Source organism: Candidozyma duobushaemuli (assembly GCF_002926085.2).
Source record: "Candidozyma duobushaemuli strain B09383 chromosome Unknown A_B09383, whole genome shotgun sequence".
NCBI lineage: Eukaryota > Fungi > Ascomycota > Pichiomycetes > Serinales > Metschnikowiaceae > Candidozyma > Candidozyma duobushaemuli.
In genome coordinates this window covers 104,601-124,884 of record NW_020289901.1, presented here as the reverse complement: position 1 = coordinate 124,884, position 20,284 = coordinate 104,601, and the positions used below count along the sequence as shown (strand labels likewise).

General features: G+C 46.2%; 9 protein-coding genes across 9 annotated transcripts; 4 read left to right on the top strand and 5 right to left on the bottom strand. All coding sequences in view use genetic code 12, as the record gives it.

Moving 5' to 3' along the window:
• Positions 1–79: 79 nt before the first annotated feature.
• On the bottom strand, positions 80–3,043 carry CXQ87_000056 (importin-alpha export receptor; the record flags this gene model as incomplete). The annotated part of the gene is made up of 1 exon (XM_025478642.1): positions 80–3,043. One exon carries the CDS (start codon positions 3,041–3,043, stop codon positions 80–82), a length of 2,964 nt encoding a protein of 987 aa, XP_025338115.1.
• Positions 3,044–3,250: 207 nt separating this feature from the next.
• On the bottom strand, positions 3,251–4,270 carry VRG4 (GDP-mannose transporter; the record flags this gene model as incomplete). The annotated part of the gene is made up of 1 exon (XM_025478641.1): positions 3,251–4,270. The coding sequence occupies one exon, from the start codon at positions 4,268–4,270 to the stop codon at positions 3,251–3,253; it is 1,020 nt and encodes a 339-aa protein (XP_025338114.1).
• Positions 4,271–5,808: 1,538 nt separating this feature from the next.
• GAD1 (glutamate decarboxylase) lies at positions 5,809–7,512 on the top strand (the record flags this gene model as incomplete). Its single annotated transcript, XM_025478640.1, has 1 exon — positions 5,809–7,512. One exon carries the CDS (start codon positions 5,809–5,811, stop codon positions 7,510–7,512), a length of 1,704 nt encoding a protein of 567 aa, XP_025338113.1.
• Positions 7,513–7,869: 357 nt separating this feature from the next.
• On the top strand, positions 7,870–8,703 carry CXQ87_000053 (uncharacterized protein; the record flags this gene model as incomplete). The annotated part of the gene is made up of 1 exon (XM_025478639.1): positions 7,870–8,703. The coding sequence occupies one exon, from the start codon at positions 7,870–7,872 to the stop codon at positions 8,701–8,703; it is 834 nt and encodes a 277-aa protein (XP_025338112.1).
• A 113-nt stretch (positions 8,704–8,816) lies between these two features.
• CXQ87_000052 (uncharacterized protein) lies at positions 8,817–9,824 on the bottom strand (the record flags this gene model as incomplete). The annotated part of the gene is made up of 1 exon (XM_025478638.1): positions 8,817–9,824. The coding sequence occupies one exon, from the start codon at positions 9,822–9,824 to the stop codon at positions 8,817–8,819; it is 1,008 nt and encodes a 335-aa protein (XP_025338111.1).
• Positions 9,825–10,959: 1,135 nt separating this feature from the next.
• On the bottom strand, positions 10,960–12,528 carry CXQ87_000051 (cytochrome P450; the record flags this gene model as incomplete). Its single annotated transcript, XM_025478637.1, has 1 exon — positions 10,960–12,528. The coding sequence occupies one exon, from the start codon at positions 12,526–12,528 to the stop codon at positions 10,960–10,962; it is 1,569 nt and encodes a 522-aa protein (XP_025338110.1).
• Positions 12,529–13,215: 687 nt separating this feature from the next.
• CXQ87_000050 (uncharacterized protein) lies at positions 13,216–14,518 on the bottom strand (the record flags this gene model as incomplete). Its single annotated transcript, XM_025478636.1, has 2 exons — positions 13,216–13,242; positions 13,313–14,518. The coding sequence occupies 2 exons, from the start codon at positions 14,516–14,518 to the stop codon at positions 13,216–13,218; spliced, it is 1,233 nt and encodes a 410-aa protein (XP_025338109.1).
• Positions 14,519–14,616: 98 nt separating this feature from the next.
• On the top strand, positions 14,617–17,031 carry SEC34 (Golgi transport complex subunit; the record flags this gene model as incomplete). The annotated part of the gene is made up of 1 exon (XM_025478635.1): positions 14,617–17,031. The coding sequence occupies one exon, from the start codon at positions 14,617–14,619 to the stop codon at positions 17,029–17,031; it is 2,415 nt and encodes an 804-aa protein (XP_025338108.1).
• Positions 17,032–17,360: 329 nt separating this feature from the next.
• Positions 17,361–20,253, top strand: VPS41 (Vps41p; the record flags this gene model as incomplete). Its single annotated transcript, XM_025478634.1, has 2 exons — positions 17,361–20,203; positions 20,247–20,253. 2 exons carry the CDS (start codon positions 17,361–17,363, stop codon positions 20,251–20,253), a joined length of 2,850 nt encoding a protein of 949 aa, XP_025338107.1.
• Between the last annotated feature and the right edge of the window lie 31 nt (positions 20,254–20,284).

Sequence of the window (20,284 nt, the reverse complement as noted above, 5' to 3'; positions counted from 1 at the left end):
GGTTCTCTTTCATTTCTTCCTAGACGTTTCTTCCTATTCGTTGTTAGTGTAATTTTAATAAAAAAAAAGTTGTTCATGATCAATTTGTGCTAGCCACTACAGCTTGAGCGGACTCGCTGAGTTGATTCAATGCACCCATTTCTCCAATACGCTTGATGTTTGCCACAGCAATGTAGCGAATCTGTTTGAAGTCCTCGTTTTGCACATGAGGCACTGGATCGAATGGCTTCAACAGAATTGAGATTATCTTGGAAAAGTTGGAACCGTAGGCTGCGCTCTCAAGATCAACCTCATTAATAGCCACACTAGTGGCGTTAGGACCACCTGTGATGGTGTTCTCTGCAACGTTGTTTCCTTTTGCAATACCTGACAAGAGTGTCAAGTTCTTACAGAGCTGTTCAACCGTAGGCTGGAGCAAGGCTTTGCACGAACCTTGGGTGAACTGCTCGGAAACAATCAACTGAGACAATCCCAATGCGGCGATCTTCTTGTCTTGTAAGTTTGCAAATTCCTCGGTCGTTGGCAAAATGAAACTGTTGGTGATCTGTTGGAACACTCCTTGCTGGACTGATTCTATGAGGTTAATGGCAAAGCCCGCGTTGATCTGACTCTGAGTCTTGGCGTTGAGTGTATCATTCAATGGCACACAGCACAAGGACATCAAAAAGATTACAAACTTTTTGATATACTTTTCGGTTCTCGAGGTCTTCAATCTGGTCAAAAGAAGTACCGAGATCTGGTTCAAATGGACGGAGACCAAATCAAGCGGGAAGTACAAAAAGATTCCTTGCAACAAGTCAAAGCCGTAAGTATCATTTGCTCTTGAGGCAATAAGTTTCTGGAAGACACCGAGCAACGGAACAAGTTCTTGGGAGGTTGATGCAATGACAGAGAAATTATGAGCCATGATGGCGACAAGCAACCTCGTGATACCTGGAACATTACCACGGTATTCCCAGACAGCAGGAGACAAAAGAGGCTTGACAAGAGTCTTGTACTCATCTGGAATAGGGGATGCCTTCAGGAAGTTTTCGAGAAGAAAAGCCAAAATCTGGAATGTGTAGGGCACAAATTCTTGCACGTCTTCGCCGAGAATCTCTAGCAAAGAAGGCATGATAAGGGAGCTGTATTTTTTGATTTTGGAGTCATCTTTGTCTGCGCCGAATTTTATCAAGAGACCCAAACTCTCGAAGATATAATGCGTGAATCTTGGGTTGGCGGGATTTTTAGCGATGATACCCAAAATCTTCAAGAGCTGCTCAATAATAGTCAACTTGAAACTCTCCTCAATGACATCTTCCGCTGTACTCAACACCTTCATAACAGTTTTAATCAAGAATTCGTTTTCGGAAAGCTTCTCAGGTGCTGTGTTTGAAAGGATGAGGGTAAATAGGTTGCTCAACAAGTCATTGACGAAAGGTTGAATATCCAGCTTGTTGAAGACTGGAGTGTGCTTGGAGTCCGCGAAGTTCGTCATGGCCAAGAGCTTGTCGATTGTGATAGCGGCATAAGTGTAGACAACAACATTGGAGTTCTTCAAATGATCAACCAAAAGAGGGATTGTTGTCAAGAGTTGCTCTTTGGTCAACTGATTTCTGAAGGTCATGATATATTTGATGGCATCGACTTTCAAAATCGGCGTGGCGTCACCAGTCAAGTAAGATGCAATGTTATCGGTAAAGAAGTTCACAACATCCACCAACATGTTTGTGGAAGTGACACCGATGTTTGTGACGGAGCCCTTGGCAGCCAATGATGTAAATAAGTAAATGGCGATATCTCTGTTCCTCCAGTCATCGTGGGACAAGAATCTGTTGACATATGACATGACTGTGCCTGTTAAGAGCTCTGTGTTGACATCCTTCAACTCCCTCAAGAAATCCGTGGAAGATTTTCTCCTGGAGTCGAAATCGGAACCTTCCAAATCAGAGCGCACAAAGGAAATTGGCTCGTCCTCAAAGGTTTCTTCGTCAACCTCTCTGAAAGCGATATTGGGAAGAATAATCTTCTCGATGATCTCGTTGATCGCCTGTTCATTGTTGAAATAGGACTGGTACTTAACGATCTTTGTAATGGACGTCAAGAACGACAATGCGTTGACTGCCAAAAGATCAAACTTTTGCTGTTGTGTGACATAGGTGTTGATTAGTTCCCAAACGGATGTGATAAAATTTGGAATCAAGGGATCGAATTCCTCTGCGTATCTGGTGACGTGTAGAGATAATAACTCAATGATAGCAGTCTTCACCTTGATCAACACGTCAACATCTTCATCGTCGCTGGCATCACCGACCAAGTTAGACAGGAATCCCAAGTACTTATGAAGAATACCCATGCCTGTGTTAAGGTTATCTTCGAAGAACTCGGGAATATCCTGACAGTTTAAGTCATAGTAGATCTGTACAAGCAACAACAAGCATTCCAAGTAAATGATAAGGGAAGCAGAGTTATTCAGAGCCACGGCTTCTGTGATGTTCTCATCTGTTTTAGTCAAAAGAGCCATAAATGGTTCAGCGAACTTGTCCAAAACCATCTTGATTTCCAAGAACAACTCGTCGGATCTGAATAAGGGCCTCCATTTTTTGAAGATCGAATGTGCCACTATTAAAATTCCTCTGTTCAAGACGAAATCTTCTGGAGACAACTTCGCAACAAGGTCGTCAATGAGATTTCCCCAATTGTGTGGAAAATCCAGCTCGGCAATGATCGATATGGTCTCGCCTAGCTGGACTTGTAAATTGTTAGGGAGCTTGATCATAACGTTCAAGATTTCCAGCTTCACGTACTGAACGTCGTCGTTAAACAACATATACTCTCCATCTTCGTTTACCCACTTCCTTTTGACTAAATTCTTCAAGAAAAGAGCAGCTGCAAGTCTCACAGCAGGTTCCAAGTTGGTGGAGGCAACCGTGTGAAGCAAGTTTATAGCGAAGTGAGGTTGAGACTCAATTGATCTCAAATGCGATTCCGCCTGTTTGGCATGATGTGGATTGAGTGACTCCTTTAGGTAAGCGGAGATATTTTCTAAACTATTTTCGGCCATATTGGTGGCGGGTAAATAAAAGGGTTGATGGTTTTTTCTATGTGAGTCTCTGGATCTCTGATTTTGATTTTTCTACAGGTCCATCACTGGTTGTGCAGGCCGCAACCTGCTACTCGATACTAAAATTCCATTAATTCAACTAATCTACAGAAATGCTTGGAATGTTCTATGAATTGTAAATCAATATGCGAGGTTTTCTGTCACTCCTTACTTGGAGGAAGTAGGCAATTGCTGAGCACTTTCCTTCTGCTGCTTCTGCTTGGCAACCGCGTACACCAAACCAGACACAAAGCCGACAAAGATCGAAGAAACCGACCAGAAGTTAACGGCTGCGTCAAAGAAAACCAAACCAGACAATGCAATTGGCAACTTGTTTAAAGCGCCGACCATGGAATAGGTGGTGGAAGATGTCACTCTAACACACCAGGCAGAACAGTAAGAAATGGCAACAGTAGAAGCACCAGAAAGGATCATGGCGGTGATTGTGGCGTTTCTGGTCTCAGGTGGGAAGTTCTTGTTCACAGTCTCTGGGGACCAGTCCTCCAAGAGAAAAGTGGCCACGAGCAAAATGGGGATGGACAACAAGTTGTTGTAGTAGGTGGTGTCGAAATCCTTGAAGTTGGTCAACTTGATTCTGATTCTCATGGTCAAGACGAAAGCGGCACTGGCGAAGCAGTTGGCAAACATCCAGAAGTAGCCGGCGTACATTGTAGCGGCATCCTCAGCGGTCTTGGTAGCGGAGGAGTCACCGTAACAAGCCAAGACGGAGGAGAAGACCATCAAGAGGAAAGAACCCAAAACCATGTGAGTAACCTTTCCACCGAACCACAAGACCTCACCGTAGGCGATCAAGATAATGGTCAAGTTCTTGAAGATGGTGTAAACAGGGATAGACAAGCCTCTCAAAGCTCTGGAGCCAGTGTAGATCATCGCCACAAGCAAGAGAACGATAGGCATCCACTTCTTGGCCTCATCCTTGTTGAATGGACGGTAGGTGATGATGTTCAAAGCCTTCAAGGTAGCAATGATGGCAGTACACGTCATGCCCTGGACGGCCAAAAGTAAGAAACTGTAGTCAAAGTCCTTTGCAAGCACGAACTTGTTAGTGACGGTCATCAAGATCGACGCAAAACAGTAGCAGGCGATGGACAAAGGACCCGAGTTGGTGAGGGAATGGGCATTATTAGTGCCGTAAGAAGAGCCGGTTTGAGGGGAGTTCTTTTCCATTTTTCGTTTCAATAAATATAAAGTCTGGCCAATAAGATAGAACAGAAGAATTCCCATACAACGGCGGCACGGGTTGGTTGGTAAGCCTGTGAGTTCTCAGTTGGTAGAAAAAAAAACGAAAACAGAGCGTGTTGTGTCCATTAAGTGTGAGAACCACGCACTTGTGCCTGTATGCAGTCGCCATCGATCGAAGAAACGCGAGCCAGTAGTGTCCAGGGGCATCAAGCCAGTGTTGGTTTAGAGCCAGGAAGTGCTATTGTGATGCCAGCAATGAGTTTTCTGTGAACAATGACGATGGAACATGTCTGAAAAAGTAATGCAAATTGAAGTTTTTTTCTGAAAATACGTCGATGTGACTGGACTGCTGGCTGCGTTGTGGTTCCTGAATACGGTGAGGCTTATCTGTTGTGAGGCAGGTGAGCCAGTAAAAAGCGGCGAACCTAAAAGCAGGTAGACGTGGAGGGAGGCTGGGGTTTTGCCCAGGAAGGAATACCAGCGTTTCCGACAAGAGGTTGACTTTTTGAAGAAATTCCAACTTCACTTTGAAAACTACCCCTATGGAGAAAACAGGGTAGTATGCCGCGTCGTGGCTGCGAAAAGTGCCCAAGAAGGCGGTGCAGAACAGCACATGTTGCAAAGACGGCGAGTGAAAAAAAAGCGGTCTCCTTCATGAAATTTCGGCTCGAGTCGGCGAACCGTTCTCCGAATCCCGGAAAAGGCTAAGTTCGGGAGAACACAGGACGCAGAAATCGGAGAAGTGACATGACGCTCTAGTTGTTTCCATTCGCCTGTTATGTTAAGTAGGATGAGTGAACTTCAATGATGGGGCGATGTCTGACGATCTGCAGTTGTGGACCAAATCGTCGGTAAAAAAGAAAAAAAAAAAAAAAAAAAAAAACGCTAGATGTCGATAGATGTCGATAACCGATTCCTCCGCCCTAATACAAACTCTCCATTCAACGTTGGATCGGTTTCCAGAAAAAACGGTTTTTCTTATTCACGTCAGAAAATGACGTTTCTGATCAACCTCCTATGCTGTGGACCTGTGTCTATAGACGAGGTGCTTTGTGGCACAGGTTCAAGAGCCCCACAATAGCAACCCCTATAGCGTAGGGGTTTGTGCTACCTAGGGGTTATTGGCTGCAAGGATAAAACCACGTTTCTCCAATCCACTCAATGCCAAGAGAACTCTAAAACCTACCCCGAAAACTTTACCCTCTTTTGTGCTCGTCCGCAAAATGTGTCACCCAGACTTTCCCGCATTTTGACAGCTTTCTGCGTCTCCCTCAACACGTCAAAAACACCTCGCATCCGAATGTCACTTGCGCACACATGGGCAATATTCCGAATTACGGCCCGATATGGCCGGTCCTTTTCTCTGCTTCCGTCCAAATCTGGAAGTCTGCATCGTCAGGCCACGAGCCAGGCTCCTTCATGCACCTTTGGTGCACCCCAAAAAGCTTATGGTTGCGCTTTCGGTCCGGAGTTGCTTGTAGTATATAATTGCTGATTCCCCGTGTAGTTTCTCTATCGCCACAATGCCTCTTTCAAAACACATTGACGCCGAAAAATTGGAGCACAAGCTCTTGAAATTGTCTACAAAGACCCCTGTCTCCGACAGAGAGGAGTACATATTCGACTACTCCTCCAACAAACCAGTACCAAAGCACCAGATCCCTGTAAGATCAAGCAACAAGGACTTGGTGCTCAAGTACATTGAGGAGGAATTGAGTCTTGACGGCGTGCCTACATTGAACATGGCGTCGTTTGTCAACACCGCTGTGGAGGAAATCCCATTGAAGTTGATCACAGAAAACATCACCAAGAACTTGGCTGATAACGACGAGTACCCATCTTTGCTCGAACACCAATCGCGTTGTATGAGCATTTTGTCTGATTTATGGCATGCTCCTAAAAATGACGATGGTACCACCGACACAATTGGTACCTCGACCACCGGTTCCTCCGAGGCCATTATGTTGGCTGGATTGGCATTGAAGAAAAGGTGGCAGGAAAAGAGAAAGGCCGAAGGAAAGTCTACTGAAAACCCAAACATCATCATGTCCTCCATCGCCCAGGTGGCTTTGGAGAAATTTGCCAGATACTTTGATGTGGAGAACAGAACCATCAATGTGAACGAGGGCTCTGAGCACGTCATTGATGTGAACAAGATCAAGGAGAACATTGACGAGAACACAATTGGTATTTTCGTCATTTTGGGCTCCACCTTCACCGGTAACTTTGAGCCCGTGGAGAAGATCAACAACTTGTTGGATGAGGTGGAGAAGGAAACTGGCCTTGATGTTAAAATTCACGTTGACGGTGCTTCTGGTGCCTTTGTTGCTCCATTCGTTTACCCAAACTTAAAGTGGGATTTTGCTCTTCCTCGTGTGGTTTCCATCAACACATCTGGTCACAAGTTCGGTTTGACCACCGCTGGTTTGGGCTGGGTGATCTGGAAACACAACGACTACTTGCCTGAGCTGTTGCGTTTCAAATTAGACTACTTGGGTGGTGTTGAGGAAACGTTCAACTTGAACTTCTCTAGACCTGGTTTCCCTGTTTTGCACCAGTACTACAACTTCTTGACGTTCGGCAGAGAGGGCTACACCAAAATCTTCGATAGCTGCATCCAGAATGCCCGTTTGTTGTCGGAGTACTTGACCGAGAGCGGCTACTACGAGGTTCTTTCTGTCATTCATGAAAAGATCTCCGACGATGAGGCCAAGAAGATCTTCACGCTCGACACGAAGGACCAGCTGGAGTTGGGTGAAGTGGCAGTAAGCAACCAGGGCTACCGTCCTGGACTCCCAGTGGTTGCTTTCAGATTCTCAAAAGAATTCCGTCACAAGTACCACAGTATCCCCCAGTCTATGGTGTCCCAGTTGTTGAGAAACAAGGGCTTCATTGTGCCCAACTACAACTTGAGTGCTGACGAGCATGACAAGGAGATTTTGCGTGTAGTGATCCGTCCCTCATGCAACCTCAATTTGCTCGAGAAACTTATCCAGAGCATCACCGAAAGTACAGAGCTTCTCTTGAAAGCCTACGACACCGTGATGGAGGTATTCAGCAAGGACCATACTGAAGGACCTGCGACCCAGAAACAATTGATCCACGACTTGTTGCTTAGTATTGCTTCCGATGGTGTAATTGATAAGAAGAAGGCTCAGACCGAGCTTTTGGACAAGGAGGGCACCGGTCATCACAAGCACAAAAAGTCATACAGAGGTGCATGCTAAAGGCTGCAAAATATGCGGGCCAGACCTACGTATGCAACCCGTACATACGGAGCCTCCTTGAGGATTATGAGTTATTTAAGTCTTGCTTCCAGCTGTAGCCCAACAAAAACCCCTCTTTCTTACCGGCTTTCCCCTCAGATCTCTCTTTTGACCATTTTTGTGTGCCATGCAGCGTCTGGACTAAAGGTGTGGTTGCCTCGGTTGTGGTCTGCTTGCACACAATGCCCCTTTACGAACTCGACGCTTGCTTTCGCAGCCCTAGCAAGCTCGGACTAGGAGCCCGTAGAAAAGCCGTTCGATTTTTGCTCAATATATCGCCACCCCCCTTACTACTTCTTTTCTTCTAAATCCAATCCAATGGCTTCTGTTTCCGCCAATGACCTTGTGGTCCACAAGTGGGCCACCATCGTGTCCTGGGTTCTCGCTGCTTTCGTCAGTATCCGCTACTTTGTGGGACGTTCTCCCTCTGATCCACACAACCCTTACCATGTCGCTGACACGCCTTTCTCGGGCAACATCATCGTGACTTTGGTCTACTGGCTTGTGTTGTTTTTCTTGCAAATCTCCTTCGTTGTGCAGATCTTCGTTCCCTCCGTTGAGTCCGCCAGTGCCTTGACCCCCTCAAGAACCGCAATCACCAAGCAGATTGGCTGGCACTTCACGGGCTTCAACTTGGGTGTTTTTGCATGGACTTTGCTCTTTGTCAAGAAGCATTTCTTCTGGTCCGAGCTCGTGCTTTTGGCCAACTTTGCCAACATCACCTACTTGTACTTTGCCCACAAAACCTACAGAATCAGACCATTGTCCACCTGGGTCTTGATCCACTGGCCTACCGTGGCATTGCCTTGGTCCTGGTTGATGTTTGCTGTTTTCTGGAACGGTGCCGTGTTGTTCCATGTCCACAAGTTTGTCGGTAGAATCATTGCCAACATCCTCGTGTGGTTGTTCTTGTTTGTGCCTACCTTCTTCATCGCTGTGTTCAACGATTGGGGTATTGGTTTGTCCTCGAGTGCTTTGATGTTCGGCTTGGGCTTGAACCAGATCTTCACCAAGACTTTCGCTTTGCAGTGGATCTTTGCCTTTGTCATCTCCGGTCTTCTCTTCGTTTTAAGTATTGCTGCCGCTGCTACCGGTAAGATCACGAGGGAGACTACCGCCGAGGAAGGCGCTCCATTGTTGGACGGTAACTAAATGATTGAATAGCTTCAACATCATTGTATGCACCAAATACGCTGTAGAGCTGCTACCGTATCAGAACCTTAAGAACGTCTATTTATGAATTTTCATAACCCATCTCTCCTAAACTACTTCTTGTGCTCCAAGGCCAACTTGGCAAGCTGCAAGACACCTTCCTTGGTTTCGCAGCCACCAATGAAGCCAGCAGCGTGAACAAAAATACAACCGTTAACACCGGTCAATTTCGAAAGCTCCTCGTCTCTGACACCACGCCATGGCTCCGGAAGACCGAAACGGAATTCGAAACTGGTGGAGGTCACAGAAACAGTGGAAATACGCCATTTGGTGCTGGAGTCAGCGAAAAGCACAAACTTGATGGCACCCTGAGCGGACTTCTCCTTCTCGATAGCATACAAGTGCTCCTTCCATGGGCAGAACTGCTCGAGAACGATGATTTCACCGCTAGGGTGCACATCGTAACGAGAGTCAAAAGCAGCCTCAACAATGTCTCTAGCAGGTAACCAGGACTCACCGTAGCCCTTGAGAAGGTTTAAGAAACACGTACCCATCAAGTCGCTAGCCTTTTCAAAAGCAGCATCGTAGTCGGCGTCGGTAGGGTTGGTGTTCCATCTTGGGTTCAACTGACTGACGATAGCAGGAAGGGCCAAGTTCTTGTCGTTGAACTTCTTCTCGACATCGCCAGGGTAGTTGTTGATACCGTTGTCGTTGGCGTCGACAGCCTCGACAAACTCCTTGTACACCTTCTGGTAGAGCAAGTCGATGGTAGATGGCTTCTCAAGCTTGAGCGTCTCCTGGATGATGTCCTTACCAAAGTGCTTGTAAATCAAACCAGCACTCGAGAGCTTGGTGTTGTACTTCAGCGAAAAAGTCTCGTTGAACTCACGCTGGTGGTGGTCAAACCATTTGGTGCCCTTGTCGTATTTTCCACCAACATCAACCACGATATCAGAGGCTTCCCAGTCCTCAGGCTTTCTCAGTCTCACGAGCGAAGAGCCCTGGAATTTGGGCAAAAGCTTTAACATGTAAACAGCCAAGGCCTCATCGGCGTGGAACAGGCCCAGATGGGTGCAGATCTTCATGGTGGATGGTTCAAGCTTCTGTCTTTTGGGGTCCATCGGTAGTGAGAAGAGATGTCTGGAGCGCGCCAATGGCTGCAAAGAGACGTAAGCAGTGGAGGGCTAGGGAAGGGAAAAAAGAATCGGTTTTTGGGATTTGGGAGGAGGGAATATGATTTTTGGATGTTTGAATCGAATAATGTGGTATTCACAGCTTGGCGGAAATGGTCATTTTTGGTGGGTCTGACCTAGCACTGGAGGTGCTAACAGTAGGCTCTATCAAGGGCAAATGTACCAGCATCTACTGTATTTTTTTATTATTATTATTATTCTCTTTCTGGCTTATCCATCGTAGCCACTATGCTTGAAGCTTGCCAGCTAACTCCAAACGGCAGGAGTGGGATGTGCTGGCTTGGAGCAACCTCATCTACCCCATGATACCTCGAAAATTCAAACAATTTTCATGCTAGCATTCGCCGATATTTTGGTGAAATAAGCCTTGCATTTTGCGTCTCAACAAAAAAGTGACGAATATTATTGCTACGAGATTGTCTGCAACGCCTGTGAAGAAGCACACGGTGAGGTAGATCATGGAAGCTGAAAAGTGCAACAATGGCTGTCCTAGTATGCCAATTCCGTCAACATTTTTCAACAAGCGTTTAACAAAAGCGTTAAATGTCTCGAAGGATGATATTCTTCGACCCATTCAGGAAACACAAAGGTTGAAAAAGTATTGTCGAGCTGTACATATCTATCGGTCGGATGGAGAAGAGTCTACAAACCATCACCGTAGCAAGGCTGGGTTGTTTCTATACGCAGAGCACTCATGTGAAGTGCATCTTCTGTGGAGGTCCCAGTCGTGGGGTATAATAAGGAGAATCTGATGGCTTATCCAAGTGGTAGATCATGAGCCCATGTCACAGTCCCCACATCGCAACAAAGGAGAGAATATTTCCAACAAAGAAGAAAATTTTTCGATTTGAAGAATAAAGGATTCAGGGACTTGCAGGGGGATCCCCTATTGTTGATGTCTGGCGGCTAACTTCTCAAACTTGCAAGGACACCAAAATTCCCAGGCTCCTTTGTAGATAAGCGCTACACTAGTGATACCCAGGTATCTATATTGTTTCTATCGATGGTGCCAGCGACCACGCTTATAAATATTTAATTAGCTAGCGCACTGCGTCAGCCAGGTTTAAGTCATCTTAACTGGAACACCGTCAAACATAGACAACGTGAGATGCAACATCTTCTTTGGTGGGTAGGGACCCTCGTAAGCAGAAACCAAGTTAGGGAATAACTGGATCAATCTCACAACAACGTAGGAAGCTTCCGTAAGAGCAAATTGCTGGCCCAAACAGATTCTTGGTCCACCGTTGAATGGCAAGTAAGCCCAGCCAAGCTTCTGGTTCTCAGCCCATCTCTCTGGCTTGAACTCGTTGGAGTCCTTACCGTAGTATTTGGGATCTCTCTGGGTATTGTAAACAGAGTATGCAACAGTGGTGCCCTTGGCAACAAAGACTGGGGCGGTGCCGTCTGGACCACCTCCAGTAGGAAGAACAGTGTCTTTGGTGGCCTCTCTGAAGTTCATTGGCACAGATGGGTACATTCTCAAAACTTCGTTAAGAACCCACTTCAAGTACTCACACTTCTTAAGAGACTCGAAGGAAATGTTGGAAATGTCCTCTGGAGTACCCTCACCGAACTGAACCAATACCTCCTCCTTCAATCTGTTGTAGACCTCTGGGTGTCTGGACAATTCAAAGAGAGTGAAGGACAACAAACCAGCAGTGGTGTCTCTACCAGCAACCATGATGTTCAACAACTGGTCCTGCAACACCTTAGGGTCTCTGGTCTGCTTCACCAACTCGTACAAGAAAGTGTAACCCTTCTCGGACTTGGCCTCGATCTCCTCCTGAGGAGCATCGAGAGCCTTGTTGACGTAGAACTGAGCGAACTTGTGAACCTTGGAGCAAGCACTACGGAACTTGAAGCCATCGATGACACGGTAGAACACTTGAGAGTAAGATCTCATGGCGAGGACTCTTTGTGTGAGGTTGAAAGCTTCACCGAATTCTTCTCTGCCTGGGAACAAGTCATGAGGAGGCTTCTCTGGGACAGTGCCGTCTCTCAAACAGTAAACAGATTCACCAAACAAGATCTCAGTAGCAGTGTCAACAGTGAACTTGAAGAATAAGTCCTGGATGTCAAAGGTCTCACCGTTAGCCTTCTTGATGTGGGAGGCGAGGGTCAAGACGTGAGGCTCCAAGGTCCTGACGTGGGCAATCTGTTCTCTGGAGAATTGAGGACGCAACATGGCTCTGGAGTTCTTCCATCCGTGAGAGTCCAAAGTAAAGATACCGTCACCCAACAATGGCAAAAAGTGAGAGTGTCTCTTGCCCAAGGCAAAGTCGTTGAACTGGTTGGCCAAGATGGCCTTGTAGTTTTCTGGCGAGAAAGTAAAGAGCACACGAATACCACCCAACATAAGATGGCAGGTATCGTTGTGAGCCTTGCTGAAACGTTCGCCAATCAATTCCAAGATTGTACCATTGTTGATGGATTTAAGAGCATCCACCAAGAGTGGGACACCAAAGAATGGTGCTGGAATAGGCTCAGTATCTTTACATCCAAACTTCTTGGAAATGCGGTAGATTCTGACCTGACGGTGCACAACATACAAAAGAATGGTTGCAAAGACGATGGTATACCATTTGGCAATGTGAGGTTTAACCACCTCTGCAGCTTCGGCCACAAATGACATGATAATGTTAAGTTGAAGGTCAAAATTGCTTTAAAGGAGAACGGCGGGGCTTTATAAGGCCTCAAAACCCCATGCGGGGACTTTCACATGGTGTGTGTGACGATGCCCCAAAGTCGCAGTAGCCACTACACAGCACTGCGCCCAATTAGTGTGCGCGACAGCGTAGGGCTGCAGTGCTTCCATCACGTTCATGCTTTGCTGCCTCTGCGACCCATGTGCGTTTAGCATACTTAACCCAAAAAATATCTACACGTACCAAAGCAAGCTAGGGGGAAGGTTTCCGAAGCATTTGGTAGGCGGTTTTCTGGGCAGACGATGAGAATTCGATCTCAAGGTCGTCGAGGACCGGAGGCTTTCGCTTCGTACGTTCGCGGCACAAACTCACCTTTTTCAGGCGACTAAGCTGCTGGAGTTCCTGCACACGCGATTTTGTGTTACCAGGCGAGTGGAGGTGGTGCCCTTCCGGGCCAGCAACCGCTGCGGCGGCAACTCCGGACGTTGTCTTATGAAAATGCTTCCCCTCCTGCGGAGCAGGACGGAGTGGATGCGAAACTGTTCCAGAATTAGCATGGCCAGAATCATGTACATTTTTGGGCCCATTCTTCGAAAATATTTTTCCGTGGGTATCGCAATGGCCATTGTCTGTTTTTCCGTTGGTCCCCTGCGCCTCTGCAGAGGGAAGAATGCCTAGTTTCTGCAAGGCCAGGACTCGTGCTGGTGGTAGCTGCGAAAGCTGCTCCAGTAGCCGCTTATGTGATAACTCTTGTTTTCGCTGCTTTTTTACCCTAGCTCTGATTTGCTCGTAATCTTCAGGTCCGTTCCGCTTTTTTTTCGTCATGGGCGCCCCGTCATACTCGCTTTCGTCAAACCCGCTACCACCGTAAAACACCTCGTTGCGCTCACTTTGGACACACTGCTGGCCCGCGAGAAAGTGCGCCAGCCCAAACAGTGAATTCGGGGTAAACCGTTTCCGCGTGTCACCGTTGCCGTTTTTGAGGCTGCCCGCCATCAGCCCCAGCCCCTGGCCAGGCTTTCTTGCAGCTACGCCTTGGAGCTCCATCCGCAGGCCCCGATATTTTTGCTCCTCGTGGTAGCTGCAAAGTCGACTCCGCGAAACGTCAACCACATGCTTGCACAGGCCTGATTTGGTGGCACTGTCACAGTAGCCAAAATGCTTTGCGCTGCCCACTTCCAAAATACTATGCAAATCCTCCCCCACAGACACCAGCGGGGCGCCTTTCATCCGCTTGATCCGGGGATTCAAGATGACCACAATCTCTCCAGGCCGTAGCTTCCAGAACCGCGTGAATGCAGGCCCAAAAAGCATAACGTCCACGCTGTGTTCGAAATCGCCCACTTTTAACTGGAGGTACTTTTGTCCGTTGACTGTATGGCGCGGAGGGCTTTTGAACACCACCATCCCTGCAAAACACCAGTTTACGTAGCGAGGCTCTTCGAAATGTGGTGCTACGACTTTAGCCAAAAGCTTTCGAATGCTGAGGATCTTGATTCCTCGTAGTAGCTTCTCGAGATGTGTCTTTTGGAGCCGTCTTGCCAGAAGCTCGAGTCCAGTGTTGGTGTCTTTGTCGCCTGGCTGTGTCTGAGTTGTAGCATACTCGGGCACGTCTTCAAATTCAAAGATTCTTTCACTGAGGTCTATGGTGGTTTTTTTGGGTTCTTGGCCAAGACGCGACGCAAACGATGACTTGGGTTGGGTGGTGAAAAGTGTCTGAGGTTGAGGATTTGAATCCTCTGGCTGTTTCTCAAGACGTTTCGAATCATTCTGTTTTTGAAAATACTCCGTTTGGGGTTTTCTTTCTGGCGATGGTGATCTCTCCACATCGACGTGATGCTGTTTCTGCTTCTTCCGTGCACGCTCCTCAAGAAGTCGCTGTTTTTTAGCAGCAAACTCTTTTTCCAAATCAGCAAGAGCATCATCAGAATCCTCTGTCAAATACTCCGCCTCATTGGCCTCCCGCGGGTCAATCATGCTTGTAGATGGTAGGAGTAGGATCAAGCTCAGACGTGTTCCTGTACCGCGATATCAACATCCTACTTCGCTTACTGTACAGAGCTACTTGTTCATCCATGGCCAGAGGCAGATCCAAGTCGATAGTGCAGAAGGTGGCGTCTGAGGTGCCTGCCTATTCTCAAAGCACAGACAATGATTCCTCAGATACAAAAAGCATTCATAATCCCACATTGCCTCAGAGCCACCCTCAGCATGTCTTAGTACCTCAACGTGGAAGATCCAAGTCATTGACTGTGGGCGTCGATGTAAAGGTAAAGGTGGCGCCTGAAACACCAACATTCCCTTTTTCTGAAGAAGAAAAGGATGCCCTTTGGATGAAAACTTTGGACACTCTCAATTACAACACCGTGTTAGACTCACAGCATATCGACAGCGTGAACAACTACAACGATGACTTGGTGTTGCAATTCCAGTCAGACTGCAACCTCAATATCGCTCAGATTGACAGCATTGTGGATGAAAACCAATTCGTGATCTCGTCCCTCAACAGCCTCATGTTCCAGTACGACAAGGTGTCGAAAGAGACATCTGAATTTGCGAACCAAGCTACTGGTCTTTTGCAAAAACAAGAGGAGCTCGAAACCAAAGCTCAACAAATGGATCACGTTCTCCAGATTTTCGAACCGCTTGAGCGGATTAGCAAAAAATTGGTCAGTTCAGGCAACTCCGTGGTGCGGACCGGCAGAATCACTACCATGTTGATCCAATTACAAGAGTGTCTTGAATTCCTAGCTACCCATGGAAACTACAAAGATAGCGAGGTGTATATCATTCGCTACCGCCAATGCATGACGAGAGGTTTGACATTGGTCCGTAACTACTTGATCGACTATATCAAAAAACGAGGAGAAGAGGCTTTCGCCAAGACACAAGGTGAAAACCTCAAGAGTTTATCGTGGGATATAATCTTATACAGTGAGTACATCAGTGAGCTCAATAAAGAGCCCGAGCCCTCCAGTTTCCCTACACTCGTCGGCCAGATAGTCAGACAAAGCGCATCGCACAGCGAATACAAAGGGTTGGTTAGTGATGTTCTCTCGCAATACTTCAAGTCGAGAATCCAACTTGTGCATCAGCATGTTGCCCACAACAGAACTGTTGATGACTCGGAGAACTTGGTTTTACACTCACAGAAGTCCATCTCATGGTATAAAAAGATCTTGGAGAAGGAATACAATTTGTTCGTGAAATACTTCCCCATCGACGAGTGGGATGCCAGTCTGCAATCTTTTATAACAGAAGAACTCAACTCCTTCTATAAGGACCTTTTGGACCCATTATACGATGAAGTCAGAAACAAGGTTCTACGCGAACAGAATATTGGTGAGTTGTGCAAGCTCACAAACTTGCTCACGGCATACTTTGAAGTCGACGAAGAAACGTCAGTGGTGAGTACTTTGCCCGATGTCAAAATCGAGTACGGTGAGCTCTTCGAGCCCATGTTGAGCATCTCTCAGTCGAGACTAATATTCCGCATTCAAAACTATATTGACAACAAACTCATAAAGTACAAACCCAAGGCAGAAGACTTGCGGCTTGGAAGAAGAAGATCATCAAGCAGGCAAAGAAGCCGTGCTGATTCCATTTTGGATGAAGTGGAGGAGAACCTCTTCCCTGACGCCTACACGCCAGTTGGCAAGGCCTTAACAATCCTTTCTAACATCTACGACTTGATCAGCTCCATGGTCTTCGACGACATGGCTCACTACATTGTGCATAGTTGCATTTCGATGCTAAAAAATGGGGCCTTGCCTCTTGCAAAGTCCCATCTCGGGAGCTTAGATGCTAAATTGTTTTATTTCAAAAACTTGATGGTGTTGAGAACACAGCTCAACAACTTCGATACACAGTATGTTCGAGCTGAAACGTCACTTGACTTCACAAGCGGAATCACCGAGTTGATAAAAACGATCAGAAGTGGTGAGCTTCAGGTGAAGGTGAATGAGCAGGGTGGTTTGCTAGAGCTTGTAAGAAAGTCAGCACCACAAGTTATCAACAACTTGATTGACGCCAACGAGGAAGCAGAGTCTGAGCTAAGCAACACTGTTACAGACTGGGTGGCGGAGTGTGCTAACACGATCTGCTCGCCATTGACAGATAAATCTTTGTCACTCAAAAATAAACTCGTTTCTTTCAACGACAACGTCATCATGCAATTCCCCAAGACGCATAATCAAATCAAGGCGTACATTGAGGATGATGAAGTGATCAGGTTCCTCGTGGATCAAGTCTCCAAGTTCATTTTCACGTCATATGAGAGCTTCTATGTTGAGCTCGAGCAAAAGCTTGCGAAAGGTGAGCTTCAAGCAGATGATATGAGTGATGTCATGGAGCCTGACGCCTTCTTCAACTTTTTGAACGACACCGTAACTGGGATTTTCCAAGCTGAGGAAGCCGAACTGGCAGTTAAGTTGAATGAGAACATTCTCGAAGATCTTGACAAGATGGACGAAGCAGTTTCGCAAAACTAAGGTTTCATCCCGTCAATGGGGTCGTATATATTCTTGGACAAGAGGCGGTTCAATTCTTCCTTGACATACTGAACCATGTCCTGTTTGATCATAAGGTGGGTGTTGTCCAACTCTTCAAGAACAATGCCCCTGTTCTTCAGGTCGAGCTGTAATATCAAAGCTCTTATAGATGGGTCACATTGAACAAGTACACCCTTACTTGCGGTTGGCATGTTAGTTCACAAGTAGTAGTAGGCTCGGTAACGAGCAGTTCCATGCCTATTTGCAGTACCCACTGGTTTGTATGGAGCATTATCTATATCGTCACTTCATCATAATACAAATATAGCATGGCACTGCCAATTGCCAAAAATGGAGGTGCCGATCAGGTTCCATTTAATAATAGCGAGCCAGAGCGAAATTCTGATACTGATGTTAATGACGAAACCATAATAGAGCCAGATTCAGATGAGAGTGACCAAGACCAAGTAACAGCACCAGAAGTGAAAGAAAATGGCCATGATGATAGCAGTCTACGAGAGGAGCTGTCTGATGAAGAAGAAGACGAGCCACCAATTTTGAAATATACGCGGCTTAATTTACTTCCGCAATCGTTCTTCAAGAAAGACCCCATTTCGAGCCTGTGTTTTCACGACAATGTATTTATATTTGGAACCCATACTGGTTTGATTCTTCTAGCAAAGCCAGACTTTACAATAATTCGCTCATTTCGAGCCCACAAGGCGTCCATTCTTTCGCTATACACTGACGGCTACTACTTCGCAAGTGGGTCCATGGACGGTACCGTCGTCATTGGCTCTGTGGAGGACGCCAACGATATTGTCATGTTCGATTACAAGAGGCCTGTTCATGCTGTTGTTCTCGACAAAAACTACCAGAAGAATCGCTCGTTCATTTACGGAGGTATGAGTGGAAAGGTCGTGTATTCATATAAGTCCTGGCTTGACCAGCGCTCAGAGCTTGTGCTAGACGAGGACAACGGCGCAATTGTTGGAATTCAGACAATTGACGATTTGCTTCTTTGGATGAACGACAAGGGAATCACCATTTACCATATTACCACTAAACAGATCATATCCACGATTTCAAAACCGTCAGACTCCTTCCGAAGCGACTTGTACTGGCCACGAATTTGCTTCCCAGAAACTAATATGCTTTTGATTGCCTGGGGTAATTATATCTGGTCTTTGAAGGTGTCCGTGAAGGGAAGTGGTGGTTCTGGCGCTGGATCGTCAATTAGAAGCCGCTACTTACCTTCAGCACCTTCACTTTCATTCCGCTCAGTGAACGAGAAAAAGGTGGAAGTTGAGCACGTTTACAAAATGGACTTTTTGATATCAGGCATCGGCAGTTTCAAGGACGATTTGTGGATTGTGCTAGTCTACAATCAACCAGAGAAGGACGAGGAGACAGGGCGAGTTGAGGTACAGAATCCTGATCTCAAACTCGTGAGCTCGACAGATGGGTCGACGGTGCATGAGGAAGAAATTGGATTCAATTTCACTGATAACCTCGGTTTAAACGACTACCATCTTGGAAAGCACATTGGTGATAAGTCAGTTCGTTATTTCATAATGAGTGCTCGAGATGCCATAGTGGCTGAACAAATTCAGCTTGATGATCAACTCCAATGGTATCTTGACCGACAAATGTATTTGGAAGCGTGGCAGATGAGTCAGCATATCGTCCAGCCTATCAAAAGACTTAAATATGGTACTTGGTACATTGAGAGTCTCACAAATCATGAGGATTGGACCAAAGCTGCTGAGATGCTTACCAAGATTCTTCACATCGACCCGAGTGAATTCCCATTGGGAGATACAAAGTCTACATTGAACACAAAAAACTCAGTTTCCTCTTCTGTTGAGGACAAAGAGGCATTTGTCAAGGAAGTCTCGTCGCAATGGGGTCACTGGATTTCGATTTTCATCAAAACCGGTCATGCGAGGGAAATCACTCCCGTAGCACCAGCAGATACAAGATGGAACCTACCCAAGCAGCTTTTCTCGGACATCCTCAATTACTGGATGGAACTACTCCCAGATGACGAGACATTCTTCGAATTGATAAGTCAATGGGATAATGATTTGTATGATACTGATTCCACAACAGAGAAAATCGAATCATATCTTGAGCAGCACGAAGATAATGTGAAATTGAGGCGTCAGCTTTGCTCCATGTACGAACGGTCTTACAATCCTCGTAAGGCCGTTCCTCATTTGACAATTATGAGAGACCCGAAGATTTTCGATTTTTTGGTGTCCAATCATATCTTGCCATTCTTCGTGGCTGATTTTCCTCAATTCATTCAGTTCAGGTTTGATGATCCCTCTGATATAGAGCGTATGCCTGTTACCAAGCTTGGGTCAAAACTTCATGATGTTATTGGCATTCTTGCTGATGCAAGACATGAAATAGCTCCGGCTGATGTGATCAAAGTGATGTTTGAAAATCACGTTGACGTGATCAACTACTTTTATATTGAGGAGTTGGTGAGCATAGATGAGCTACTCGTCAGAAACTTTGAAGATGTGCGTATTCAACTTTACGGCCAATACGATCGTCAGAAGCTCCTTCCTTTCATGACTTCGCACGATAATTACGATGTTTCTAAAGCGATTGAGGTCTGCGAAAGAAACTCTTTAATTGATGAGCTCGTCTTCTTGCTTGGTAAGGTTGGCGAGAACAAGAAAGCGATGCAACTCATCATGGAACAACTAAACGATCCAAAGGGGGCAATTCGTTTTGCCAAGCTACAGAATGACAAGGAGACGTGGGAATTACTCTTGCAACATTCCTACTCAAGGCCTGAATTCATCAAGGCATTGATAGAGCTGTCTGATGATCAATCGAGTGCATTTTATAATCCTATCACCATTCTACAGAATATGGACACGGATGTCGAGGTCGAAGGTTTGAGAGATTCCGTCATCAAGGTCGAAAACGAAAACGACATTACCTTGATCGTCAACGAATTAATTTTGCGGATAGTGACAAAACGATCTGAAAGCATTTCCCGAACACATTACAGCGACATGATCCGAGGAATGGAAGTCGACGAATCCGACTTCGAACAATACGCGTCAGAGTTTGAGGCACTTGCTGTTGTTATGGAAACACCTCAAGGTAAGCACAGACTTGTTAAGGAGACGGAGTTGGTGCCTGAATCGCTGTGGGCCAAGCAACCATTCACCACTTTACAGAACAAGTTGGAGCACTTGAGGTGGCTTCGCGATGCTGTGAAGACTCAATG